Source organism: Podarcis cretensis, assembly GCF_951804945.1.
Source record: "Podarcis cretensis genome assembly, chromosome: 2".
NCBI classification, from domain to species: domain Eukaryota; kingdom Metazoa; phylum Chordata; class Lepidosauria; order Squamata; family Lacertidae; genus Podarcis; species Podarcis cretensis.
In genome coordinates, this window is record NC_137171.1 from 51,095,957 (window position 1) to 51,109,946 (window position 13,990).

Consider the following 13,990-nt stretch of genomic DNA (forward strand, 5'->3'; position numbering starts at 1 on the left):
TCTGCTCCCAATGGGAACAGCAAAAGGGGTCATTGTAACACAAGATGGAACCTGGGTTTTGTTTCTTTAAGCCCAGGATCTATTTATTACATTTATCTGCCACCCATTTTCCAAGGAGCTGAGGGAAGCATTTAAGGCCTTTCCAACTTCACAACAACCCTGTGAGGTAGGTTGGGCTGAGATGCAGAGACCTGTGTGCATTGTGGTCAAGCAGGGATTTAAACCCAGGTCTCTCAGGAGCTCTAGTCCAAGTGCTGCGTTTCTTGCTGCCTCAACCAAAAGCAACACCTGGCTTTTAGGGGAAGGGGAAAGTAAACAGGGACTCACCTTGCTCATGGGCTTCTCTCCGAGCCATGGAAGAGCCGTTCTCTGCGGTTGCCACACTGTCCGAGTCAGATGTCTGTTTGTCCTGAGATGACCTCTGGGCAAAGGAGATTTTTGTTGTGAGCATAGCAGGGGAGAAAGGGTTAAACTCACAATCCCTTGGCTGCTCAGGCCCCCTGTAACAGCTAAAAGAAAAACTGTGCACACTGATTGTATTCATTCATGAACATCACCCCTACTTCGGCTCCGAGCGAGAAGCTACCTTGTCATGGTCCACCTTGCACGTAAGCAGAGGAGATGTAAGAACTTCTGTTCCACTCAGTCCTCCTCCACTGGGATTGCTCACTTCCTTTATCACCTGCAGGAGGAGAGGGTTGAGTGTCAAAACAACGGAAACACTGGTAGCCCATCAGCTGCAACTGAAAGCTCACTTTGCTGCAAAACATCCAGTGATGGCTTCTCAGGAACAATGGTGCCACCAAGTCTCAGTTACCTGACAGAAGGGAAACAGTAGATTCCAGTACTGAAAACTAGCAGTCAAAGGGCCAGACTGGACTCCAGCAAGTTATTCTTTTTTTTTTTTTTAATATATTTTATTAAGGGTTTTCTTCCAGCAAGTTATTCTATTGGGCCCTTGGTGAGACTACCAAATTTTTAATCAAGGGTATGGGAAAATGTTTGCCCATCGTGCGTCTTGTAAGCAGTGCTATTTTTCTAGAAAAAGAGGTGCCAAAACTGAGTTCCGGTGAGTTCTGGCTGGGGAAAAAAGTCCTTCTCATAAGGAAATGGATAGAAAGTATGTCCAATCTGGGAGAGATAGAGTTATATGCCAACCTTAACTATTCATCTCTCTCTGGGATTTTTTAATGTAATAAAGTGGCCTCTGAGAATACAGAAGCAGGGTATTATCCCTGACCTAAATAAAGCCAGTTTTTGTATTTTGTCCTAATTTAACTCAAGGCTCATTAGCTTCCAAGACAGTTCACTGGCTGGTTGTCAATGACTTTTGCTCTTCCTATCTCTGGTTTCTGTAACATTTCAGCCATGGATGTTGACACAAGATTTCCCAAGGAAACCCAAGTGAGGACTGGGGTAGAGGAAGGCAGACTTTTTTTTTATTTCTTCCAAAAGACCCACTTCCCACCTTGTCACCTTCAGCAATAGGTTGTCTTCAGGCTTCAGAACAGGTCTGGGTGAATTAAATTCATCTGCTCAGGTATTCTCATTTCAGAGACTGCAATTTCTCAGCTGCAAGTGGGGTTTAGCCAGCACACCAGAGTGCCTATTGGATCAGTGCCAACAGAGTATTGACATTTCTGAGGAAGGGAGGACCTGAAGAGTCGCATCCCAGGCCAGCGGGGTGGAAGTGCTTTGAGCCAGTGAGTGATATGGAGCAAGGGCAAAGGCAGAGAAGTTCTAAAAACAACCAGTACAGGGAGGAATAGACGGTTTTAATAAATGCTGAGGTTCCTGACAGTACTCATGCCAAAGTACACTTGCTCTGCCAAGACGGAAAAGAAATTGAACCACAAAATGCACAAGACCTTTTTAATCCCTGGACTCAGAATGCCATTATAATAAACTACCTAGCCTGTGTGTTGCATTGTGCTTCCTTCGGTTTAACCTCCAACATCCAAGCATCAATCCCAAAAAGATAGCCTGGAAAGGTGTGGGCAGCAGGGACGCGTGTCAAATTGAAAGAGTCGCCAATTATGCCACAAAGCTGAGCTGGAGGGGTTAAATCTATGTGTCTTTCATGGAGATCACCTGCTGGTATCCATGGCAGAGAGCCATTAGAATGAACAAGCATGGGGCTATCACGATGTTGTTTTAAACCACTAGCATCTGTTAGGTAGAAATTGCCACCACACTGCGTCCAGATGTCAATGGCCTCCAGCTCCCATCAGCTCCAGCCAGCCAGGGGTGATGGGAGTTGTAGTCAACTGGAAGGCCACAGGTTTGGGGGCAGGCAAAGGGAGGGAAGAGAAAGCGCAACTGAGAAAGCCAAGTATCAGTGATGCAGCATACACATGCGTGCACACACACAAGCCCTCTCCCACTCTGTGTTTTGGATAGGCAGGAATAGTAGCTTCTCTGAGACACTACCATCAAGAACAGGCATAAGCAATCTCGGCCCTCCAGATGTTTTGAGACTACAATTCCCAGCATCCCTGACCACTGGTCCTGTTAGCTAGGGATCATGGGAGTTGTACTCCCAAAAATATCTGGAGGGCTGAGGTTGGCTATGCCTGATCAAGAAGCACTGAAACCGCCACCTTTTTCAGACCCTGCCCGTCAGGCAGAATTGGTGATGTCATCTCGCAGAGCTTCCTACTGAATCTGCAGTGCTTCAGAACAAAGGCAGGAAAGAGTGGGGGTGGGCGGGCATGTGTGAATCAAAACAGCCCCTTTCCTGCAGCCCTGCAGTTCCAGACTATAGGAAGGGGGTGTCAGGGTCTGCCCTGCTGGCTGGCTATTTCTCTCCTGCAGCCAGGCAAGGGTGATAAGAGACTGAGTAGGAAAGCCCCCTCCTCCCCACTGGAGAGATAACAAGTGCTTTTCCCACAGGGCCTGATACACTTGACCAGATCTACAGTGGTCAGGGCAGGAGGGCTGTTCACATGGACGGGCATTAGTTGGCATTTGTGTTTTGATGGAACACAGAAAGAGGGGGTGTTTCTTTTTAAAATGTGTGTGTGTGGAACTGAGCTCTCCTGCTGTTCAGGGAAGTACCTTCATCCACTCCTCGGCCTGCTCTTTGCTCTGCACGGCCAGCACCAGGGCCTCAGCGCCCGGCAGAGAGAAGCGCAGCTCATGCTTTTTGCGACGCCCGTCCTTTGGCACGTAGACAACGTTGCAAACGCTCAGTGGCACCTCGAGGTGTGGCTGCCGATGCTTGGAGCTTTTGTAACACTAATGTTAAAAAAATAGAAAAAGCAAGTTGGGTCTTTTTCTTGTACTTTTCGTGGCTCCTCTCAGCACAGAGAAGAAGCAGTGGAAAAGTCCCATGTCGTTGTGGGGAGGAGGAGGAGGAGGTGCACAAAAGGAAAGAAGAGAAATGCTTGGGAACTCCCATTGCTTAACCAAATACTGTGCCTTAGAATCGTAGGTTTTTTACAACCAGAACAAAAAACAGAAGTGCTGAAATCTTATCAGTCTCAAAGAAACAGCCCTGCCCCCCCGCACTTAACTTTGGGTCATTACATACAGATATGTGTCCTGTTGCCCTAATGAGTTAAAGGAGGCTGGGAATCAGGAAAACCTTTTTCCAAAGGTTTGATAGCAATCAGAGTAGGGGTGGGGCTTTCCCCACGCCACATAATTATTTGAAAATGTCAGGTCAAGAAAGTGTTGAACTCTCCCCTTCCTCCTGGTGCTTTTCAAATTCCCAATAAAACTTTCAGAGAATGAACACCAATTGGAGCATCATGCCTGGGCTTTTCAACACGACCTTAAAGAAGGGCCACACTGGGCTTGGCATATAAATCTGCAACAAATCTACAAATACTGTTAGTTATGGACCAGCTATTTGCAAGGACAAAGGATGTGTAAAAAACCAAAAACTGTGACATACACAGTGCACCATATTGGCCAGCAAAAGGACTTGGCCAGCAAAAGGAACTATGCAGCTATGTAGATCTGTTGACTAGTCCTGCCTTTTTCATCAAAGTTGCCAACTCTACCAGTCAGTGCCAGACCCCAAGGAGAGTGGGCCTTCCCAGCCATGCTCATGCATGCAAAGTCAACTGATTTGCCAGGCGTCTTTGGCTCATTAGCAGGACTCCAACTTTTCTCCCCAAAACCTCCCCTGCTTTCCTGCATGTGGCCAGGTGCTCCACAAGCCACCAACTCACCAGGAGTTTGTTGTCCTTGATGACCGTCAGCTGCTTGGCCCATTGCCCAAAGCGCTTCTTCCGCAACAAGAAAGCACATATCCTGCAGTCCTTCACCAGGTTCATGGAAGCTTCCTCTGATGGCCATTGGTGTGTCAGTCTCTGACCTTTCCCATCCTCTTCCTCCTCATCATAGGACTCATAGGAGCTGCTCATGGCATCAGAGTCATTGTCTACAAGGAAGCAGAGAGCCCTTAATCACCCAAGGTACCACTGCCGACACCATCAACCTCCTATATGTGGATGCCATCACTCCTTCAGCTGGAAGCTTTGCAAGAGGCGGCACTTTCTGGAACACATACGGTTCTGCATTTCCTTTGGCTTCTTTCCAAGCCTGCCTATGACACTGACAGGCTGTTCCAAGTCCCAAGCTAGCATTTATGGATCTCTATAGGGCAACTATATCACTGCTGAGTTCTTACAAGGCATGTTAAATTGCAGAGATGCAGTTTGTTGTTCTACGTTCTACCTCCACTGAAGCCAGTTCCCCATGAACTACATAGGCACAAGCTTGCTAAAGGTAAAGGTAAAGGTACCCCTGCCCGTACGGGCCAGTCTTGACAGACTCTGGGGTTGTGCGCCCATCTCACTTAAGAGGCCAGGGGCCAGCGCTGTCCGGAGACACTTCCGGGTCATGTGGCCAGCGTGACATCACTGCTCTGGCCAGAGCCAGAGCCGCACACGGAAACGCCGTTTACCTTCCCGCTGGTAAGCGGTCCCTATTTATCTACTTGCACCCGGAGGTGCTTTCGAACTGCTAGGTTGGCAGGCGCTGGGACCTATCATGCCTCAAATACTCTGAAGTCTATTTCTTTTCCTTACAAGCTATGTTCTGAATTTACTTTCCACTGCATTTTCCAAGTTACTTTGTTTGTGGTGGTGGTGGTGGTGGGGGGGGGGGAAGGTACTTATAAATGCATTGTGTTTCAGGTCACAGTAAATATACCAGTTCATATTATTTCTGTAATCTAAAGCTAAATGCAGTGATAGCCGTTCTTTACATTTCCTGCAAATTAAGATAAACCCTGACTGAGGCAATTTTAGTGGGCTGTGAGAAAGGCTTTCACTATTATGCAGACTCTAGAAAATCCCAAAGCTTTCTGTGAGGTGGAGCTTCATTGGGAGTAGCACCTTTTTTAAAAATTGGACATGCTTTTTCATAAAGGCTCTTAAGAGTAAGTGCTGCAAATATCAGATCCACTGGTCCGGCATGGTCCCTGAGGCACCCTAACCACAGCGGTAATATTTAAAGAGCAAGTTTCTACACCACAAGGTTGCAGGCAACAGTTCCTAAATAGGAATAGAGTGTGCCTGCCACTTATGCAATGACTTGGTTTCAGGATCCACGTGCAACAGCAAAATTGTACAAAGTCAGGAAACCCCAGAATTATCCCCTGCAAGGCAGAGAGGGCTGCTTATCAGGACGTGGGAAGGTTGCAGGGGGTCCCTTAATTCTTCCCAGGGTCCTCTTGCAATCTTCCCTGCTTACTGAGCTTTGGGAAGGCAGTCAGAGGGCTCCAGCAGCATCCCAGAGTCCTTGTGCATCCTTCCCAAAGCCCAGGACCCTGCTTACCTGGTGTTGGGAAGGTGGTGCAAGGGGATCTGGGGCTCTCCCAAAGCTCAGTAAGTGAGGAAAATCTGCTGGGTGCATGGGCGGGCGGGGGGGGGGGGCAGAATTAATAAATGGAGAGTGGAGAATGGTGGGTTTTCCCAGCTCTCAATTTATTTATCTCTCCCCTCCCCATCTGTGTAAGTTTGCGATCATGTAAGTAAAGCAAGCGCAAGTTGTGCGCTTACCGTATTGAAAGTTGTATGCACCAAACCTATGCATATAACCTGTAACACTGTATATAGTAGTCCACATTAATGGACTACTCAGCCTTACCATAGGTCAGTGTGTGTGTGTGTGTGATCTTTTTCATCCAGAGGGCCACATTCTCTCACAGGCAACCTTTTGGGGACCCCACACCAGTGATGCACAGGGCCAGAGGCACTGTCCAATGTGGAGCCACACTGAAGTCAGAAGTTCCTACACCTTTGACTTCCTGAACTCTTCCCCATTCACAGAGTCAAGGGCTTGGGCCAAGTGTCCCATTCCACCTGTGGCTACACAACACATGTCTTTGCAGCACTACTTACAAGAGTTTTTCTGTTCTCCATTCATTCTGGTGAGGGGGTAGTTGCTATCTGCATCTTCGTAATACCCATCCTCTATGGAGTTGGGGGGACTGGAGCTATCTGTAGAAGAAGCAGATGACATGTTAGACCACTGCATGAACACACACACAGCTCACCCACACTTCTGTTTGTCCGGTGCTTTATTCTGTTTGCCCTGTGATTTCTAGGCACGGGTCCAAGAGAGTTTTATTTTATCCCACCACTTTCCCTGGGAAAACCCGCTGTTGACTGCTGAATCAGAAAACCTGATGGATGTTTGTTCCGACTCAGTGCTAAACAGCAAGTTTTCCGGGGGGAAGTGGTGAGATAAAAGAAATACTTCTTGGACCTGTGCCTCAAAATCATGGGACAAATGCAAGTGTGGATGAGCCCCAGAGGTATCCACTGTGTCTGTTCCCCCTGTGGCACAAAGGCTGTGAGGAAGGTTTCATTGGAAGGCAGTGCTGAAATAAGCTGATCAACTTTGAGAAGGTTACACAGGACAGCCTTTACCACTAATGAAGATAGAAAAAAAGCAGGCAATGGGATTAGGGGGCAACAGGACTGTGAGGGGAAAAACTGGAAGCCGTGTCCGTGGCTCTCCTCCACCATTTCCCAAATGGCCACCAGACACCAGAACCCCACCCAGAGAAGAAGGGGCATCACGTATGGGGTGCTGAATGATACATTTAATGGCTTCTGCTTGGAAAAAGTGCTCTGCTGCCTGACACGCGCTCCAACACGTATCCCTCATCCACACACAGGGCGAATGAGAATGAGTTCTAGTCCCTTAAGTCTGTTTTTTCCTTACATCCCACTGGGGCACAAAACACTCCTAAAGAAAGAACTTCCCTCCCCTCCCCAACATCTCCTTTTTGTTTTCTTCTGGACTTTGCCATGGACGATTTTTCTCTCAGAGTCCTGCATGGCAGGCCTCACCCATTTCTGACATTGCTGGTGGCTTTGATGCCATGAGGCACACAAGAAATCTCCTAATTTTCTGTCCATGCCTTGGGAACATAACTCAGGGCCCAGTGCAGTGGCGGGTCTACATTTTGGGGACCCTGAATCTTGAACTGTTATGGGGGCTCATTTGCAACCAGCAACAAGGTCTGGGCAACCACTGCTATCTTCTTTAATGGGGTTGTTCCACCACAGATCCCCACACCTTTACAACATATGTGGGATTGCTGGAATATATGCAGCAAAAAGTTAATTCATTTGAGTCATGCAGCTCAAAAATTGGGTCTACTAGACCCAAAGCTTTTCAGTAAGGTGGACTAAAGTCGCTTCTGGGGACCCTCCAGGATGAGAAATCCTGAAGCTTCATTAGTTTCATAGTTGATCTGCCCCTGGCTCAGTCTTCTATCAGAGGCAAGGGAAACAAGAGCAGGTGCTAAGTTGATTTCTCTGCTTTTCTCTAACCTAACAGGGGGAGAGAGGGATTGCTCAGGCCTTTCACATTCCTGCCACTCAGGGTTTAGTGACACATTTCCAGGCAAGTCTGAGCAAACAACTGCTTGTGACATCTGAGAGTCTGGGGGTGGAGAGGGCAGGGAAGCAGGAAAAGGGAGTGTGACAGCCCGGCCCCCCTCCCCAGCGCCATTTTCCCTCCCTGGGGCCTATAAATTATAAGCCTGTCACTTGTCAGACACCTGGGAGGAGCCTTTGTTTTCCTAGGTCGATATGGGAGTGCCAGCACACAAAGCCATGCCAGGACCCAGACAGCTGGCTGGCTTTCTCTCTCTCTCTCTCCAGCTCCCAGATAGACTTACTGTGGGATGTGATGTACTCAGGGGCTTTGCCTGGGCCCAGTGGCAGGGCTTCCTCATAATAATCTTCCGGAGGAGGAGTGGTGGGCAATGGTGGAGGTGGCTCCCCAGATACCTGTGAGAGGGAAGAGGTAGCATGGATGACCTGGAGAGGTCTGTGGTGTTATAAATCTGGCAACTGGGTATGCCCATGCAGTCCAGTATTCTGTTCTCACACAGACAAATCAGATGCCTATGGGAATCCCACAAGCAGAGCCCAAGTGCTGCAGTGCTCTCCTCTCTTGTGATTCCTAAAAGCTGGCATTTGTGAGGCACACAGCAAAGGTGGAACACAGCCTTGTCCTCCCCAAAGCACAGCCTTCATTGTGGCTCTTTGTGATGGGTCTGTCTGTGACTCAAACCAGGGACAGGCTTGCACGATCTGCTCTGCATTTTACTGGAATCCCAAGATCTACCGACTTGAGCCAGGTGCCAAAGACATGTAGAGTTAGAATGAGCAGCTGCTGAGTAGGGGGGATCTGTTTTTAGTATCAAAACTGAGCTGAGCACAACATGCTTCTATGCAAACACCCGTTCCCAGTTACCCTGAGCTTACTTCATTTCAGCAGTCTATTTGAGGGAATGGGAGTCATTTTGTTGTTAAACAACTGAAAGTCAGAAATCCTTGCTGATCTATTGGAAATTATATATTTTGTGAATTACCCTGAGACCATCAAATGAAGGGAGGCATACAAATTTAATAAATAAGTAAAATTTAAAAATCACCAGGTGTTTCTGGTGCTACCTTCTGCCTATTCCTGACTTAAGAGCACTGAACTGGGAGCACAGGAATATAATTATGGATTGTATCCAATATTAGCCAAAATTGTAATAGGTCCACTGAAATTACTAGACATGACTAAACCCATTGATTTCAATGGGTTTACTCCGAGTAGCACTTTGTTGGAAACAACCCTATGCATGGCTTGCTTTCAGAGAACCACTCCCATTCGGACAACGGATGGGCAACTTCTGTTCTTTCTCTGCCACCTCCTCTCTCCCAGACATGGCAAATTTCCACCAAGCCTTCTCTTAGACCGGAGAGAGACAATTCCCTTTTAAAAAAAGTTAGAAGTGGTTTGACAGAGGCTGCCCTCCTCATTGTGCAGTAGTTGCACAGACACACTTCTTTCGTCCCACTATTGCTTCTGGCCAAACAGGTTTGTTTAAAATACAAGATGCTGACAAATCTGTTCCTCGGAGGCAAGAGTGGGATGAGGGAACATACCACAAGTAGCAATGCCTCTTTCAGACTGCCTTCAGCTTTCCAGAAAAACAACAAGAAGAAAACTTCTTGTTGGTCTCCAGCCTCACCTTGTGTCCTCCAGTGACTGCACCCAGGTCTCAATGTAGATCAGGTGCATTTCTGAAAGGGGATGGGCAAAGATCAAATGCACAGCTAGGATTTTTATCCATGGAATGCATATGGGAGGAGAAGATGGCACAAAAATGTAAGTCTCCCTTCCTTACTGATCTGTTCCTGCTAACTGCAGCACTGGAAACAACATTAAGAAAACTGAAATGAATGTCAACACAGCTTTCCTCCATGGTAAGCTGTATTTTGCAGAACCTTAGCAAGGTGTTCTTTGTAGTTCCCCTCCAAATATCAAGTGCTCTGCCATAACCAGTCACAGTGTCATTAGAGCCAGCATATGATTTGCATGTAAAATATTTCAAATTCACTCTCCAGCACCTACAGACAGGGCTGGAAAAGTTTCTCCTACCTGAAACCCTAGAGAACTTCAGCCTGTTAGGGCCACAGATATATTGAACAAGATGGACAAATGGTCTGACTCTGTACGAGGAAGCTTCCTAGGTTCAGCAGTGGAAAACTGAGGGTTGCAAGGACTTACCGTTTTAGCAGGCTGGCTCCTTGAAAGTTCCAAGTTAATGCCTTCTTTCACCTCCCCATCATCCTCTTGCATGTCCTGAAGATTGCCTAGGTTGCAGTCTGGTAGGAAGGTTGGAAGACAGTCACTGAGCAATCATCAAACCTCACATGCAATCTCTGTGTTGCATTACAGAGCTCCTATGGACATCCCTCCCTCCCACTGCCCAAAGGAATTACAGATGCTAACATCTGCACCCACAGTGGTACAAGGCAGTGGAATTGTTTATCCCCTTGCTCCTGAACCACTATGGGGTATGGGGAAAATGAGAAAGTTTGGGGAGGGACCCAAAGAGGGGACAAGGTCAAGGAGAAAGTGTTAAGTCAGGAAGAACAACCACATTCTGGGATGAGGTTTATACAATTGTGCAGTTGACCCCTCTACCCTGATGCTCTGTCTAGCTAGGCATTTAGGGGAATTATAATCTGAGGCTCCTAGAATGGATAAGACCTACTGAGTTAAAACTAGCTGCCAATGGAGGATTTCCTTCCATTGGAATTATTAGCTTCCAATGAGTGATTGATTTTATGAAGAGTTAAAACTATTCCCTGCCTGCTGCTAATGACCCCACCCACCCCATGGCTGTTATCCCCCCTTTTTAAGTGCATGTTAAATGTAAGGATAGATTTAATGCCAACCACTTATTAATATATTTTGTGAAATTTTCACAGATATCTTCTTAATAGACATGTTGCAAAATATGTCTGCACAAGCCCCCAGGTTGCTGAATACTAGAGTGATATTGAATCACAGGTATATTTGAATTCAAGAACAGCTGATAACCAGAGAGGGATGGTAGGGCCCCTTCAACTGCAAAGGATTAGCTTTTTACTCATGGGTCCTTCTCTGTTCTTCATGGATTTCTCCTGCAAGGATTGTTAGGAGGAAAGGTGGAGGGAAGCACCTTGAGTTTAGGGAATCATGCAAAGAACAGGACACTGCCAAGGGCCACAGACTTGTTGTGCCGGGCTTGGACTTGTAACCAGCTAATCCAGACTGCTGTGGGCCAAACAGGCATAAAAGGCAGGGAAGCTCTGGGCAAGCAGCATTAGGTTGGAGCAGTTCACTGTACATACCAAACCCTTCAAAGAGTGACTCCACAAAGCTAGTGCCATTATGCAAGGTTGCTGTATTCACGTACATGTAGCTCATTTCCTTCCCTGCAAAGTCAGAAAGGATATTGCCATCAACAGGAATGATTGCATCAGACCATGAGCTAAACCAGTGGGAACTCTTGCTTCGAGGAATCCTTCCTAGATCAGCATGTCTGGCATGGAATTTTTGCATGTCACAGAGGATTCTGAGAAGTGTTCTAAGGCACATTCGGTTCATGCAAGGTGCCTATTGGGTCTTACCGCTGATCTGCATGAAACTGGAAATATCTTTGCACATATCAACATTCTTTTACAGCTGCACCTTTTTAGGGAGACAATCAGAAGCAGCAAGATTGAAACCTTCCAGGAAAGCTCTCATCTCAGTAGAGATCTTCTCATGGAGGAAGCCCAGTAAGCTTCCAAGGAACGCCAAGTTACTCCAGAACAGTTTGAAAACCAAGAGGCGAAATGCCAATGATGCAGAAATGCAGGTTCTCAACCCCTTCCTGTTAAGCTGGGTCTGACTCACAAAAAAAGAAAAGTAGTTTTGGGCTGCATTCATACTATACCTTTAAAGCACATTCTTTCCCTCAAAGAATTCTGGGCACTATAGTTTACCCCTCACAGAGCTACAATTGTCAGCAACCCTTAACAGACTACTGTGCCTAGAATTCTTTGAGGAGAAAAATGTTCTTAAGATATGCTTTTGTATGTAACCAGCCTTAGTTCAACGCCAAATTTACCAGAACAAAAAATAGAGGGTTTTTTTTGACTGAATTTACCAATCACATCTTACACACTCTGTAGCACTATCTCATGCCACATGAATTTTGCACTTCTTTTCCAAGCTCAATGAAAGTGATTGGCTCCCCCTCAAAGCAGCTATTAACATCCTGAACTTTAGCCAACTTAAATTGGTAGTGCTTATATATATAGAGAGAGAGGGGGGGAGAAGAGGGGTGGCGATTATTTCCCACCCGCACATGAAGATTCAGAAACAAAAGAGGAAATAACTGTTGTCCGAGAGGGGCAAAGCAAAATGGAGAAGTCCTCCTCTTCTTTCAGAGCTGTCCACCCCACAGAATCATTGCGTTCTGGGTCTTGCAGAGGGGATAATCGAGAGGCTTCCCAAGGAGAGAATACAAGCCTTTGGCTCTTCCCATGGAAATCTCATCTCTCAGCAGAAATCAGCCAGCAGGAAGGCTACTGGAAACACACATTTCCACAGGAAACACAGGGCAATTCCTGTCCAGCTACAGCATGGCCAAATATCACTATTCACATTGCCTGCAGGCTTAAGAGCTACAGGTGCCTGCTGAACTGACATACATACACCCACTCCATGTGGCACTTGTTAGGTACCCCCCACCCCATCTCCTGGGGATGGAATTTATTCAGTGGCTTCCTTAAAGGTAAATGTGCTGCAACTGCCTTAGAAGATAAGGAACACTAAAAAGTCAAGGTGGGGACATTTCAATCTTCAGAAGCCTGCCATTTCACCTGCCCTGCACAGTGAGCTATCACAAGTATTGAGAAAGTTTGGGTGAATCCATAGGGCGCAAATAAATCAAAGAACACAATGCTCAGCTCTTGCCAGCTATTGTTTAATGCCTATTTTTCTCTGCTCCTCAAGGTCAGCTGGAGGACTCCTTCTCAATGGAACGCTCCACCAGAGGGAGTCACGTACCTCTAGCAATAAAAGGACAAAGTACAGCAGCGTTATGAAGAATGACTATGGGACACACAGCAGATGTGACGCGGGTGACCCAGGAGCTGCTGTGGAGGACAGCAGGTGCAGGAAGCATGAAACAAGGGTAAAGTGCAGAAAAAAGAAAAACTGCTTTAGTTTGGAGATGGGGGGGTGTAATTTTTCTTTCTCTCTTTGCTTGTTTATATCAGGTGTGGGGAACCTGTGGCGCTCCAGGTATCACATGACTCCACCTTGCATCAGCCCCAGCCCAACTGGCCAATGGTCAGGGAAGATGGGAGTGATAGCCCAACAACATCCAGAGGACCAGAGAATCCCCACTCCAGGTTTATATAAAGGAGGCACAATGGCATGTGGGTTCCACCTGTGAAAATGCAGAGTCTACATATGGCACATCCTCAGCTCACTTTATAGGGCCAAACCAAATGAGCTGTGGGAGATCAATGAAAAGGCTGTTACTATTATTTTTTAAAACAAAACATAAAAACTACTCATTGATGTGGGCAGAGGCAATTTGGATCAAAACTGTGGCAGTGGGGGAATAGGGTTTAATCTACACCTGCCCCATCCCAATGCTGATTCCCTGGAGGTAGACTGCTCATTCCTCCAAAGCTGCCATTTACTTCATGAGGAAAAACACACACATGCTCTTTTGTTTTGTATTTATTGCAACTGCTGGGGAAGATCTTAATTGCCCCTAAACCAGCATCTCCTTCCATGCTAAGAGAAAGTCTTCAGGTCATTTTTCATGAATAAGTACGAGATGACACAGCCTTAACTTAACTTTTTTGCCTCTTTAGAAGCCCTTCAGATCCTGATGACAGGGACATTTTTTTTAAAAAAGGGCAAGAAACAGGCCTTGCTGGCTATACAACTTGTGGCTGTTGCTACTGGAGTCTAATCAACCGGGACAATTTTTGAGGTCCACCCTTGTCATTCCCTCACACTGAAAGAGAGGAGCCCTGCACAAACAAAAGCATGTGCAGGCATGTCAGGAGCCAGGGATGTGCCACAATGCAGCAGGCGGAGATGTGTAATGTACCTTAAGGTTGCCTCAGCCTGAGGAATCACACAAAGAACAAATAAAGGAAGAAAAGGGGTCAGCCTGATGGGC

At 46.8% G+C, this 13,990-nt stretch overlaps 1 protein-coding gene across 1 annotated transcript in view; it reads right to left on the bottom strand.

Moving 5' to 3' along the window:
• Nucleotides 1–13,990, bottom strand: part of AFAP1L1 (actin filament associated protein 1 like 1) — a 76,445-nt gene that overhangs the window by 13,673 nt on the left and 48,782 nt on the right. The window contains exons 3-10 of the mRNA XM_079964787.1: nt 11,151–11,234; nt 10,039–10,136; nt 8,150–8,261; nt 6,357–6,455; nt 4,179–4,390; nt 3,058–3,237; nt 587–682; nt 328–421 (exon numbers count right to left, since the gene is read on the bottom strand). Of these exons, the coding sequence (XP_079820913.1) occupies nt 328–421; nt 587–682; nt 3,058–3,237; nt 4,179–4,390; nt 6,357–6,455; nt 8,150–8,261; nt 10,039–10,136; nt 11,151–11,234 (975 nt within the window). The remainder of the gene's footprint in view (nt 1–327; nt 422–586; nt 683–3,057; nt 3,238–4,178; nt 4,391–6,356; nt 6,456–8,149; nt 8,262–10,038; nt 10,137–11,150; nt 11,235–13,990) is intronic.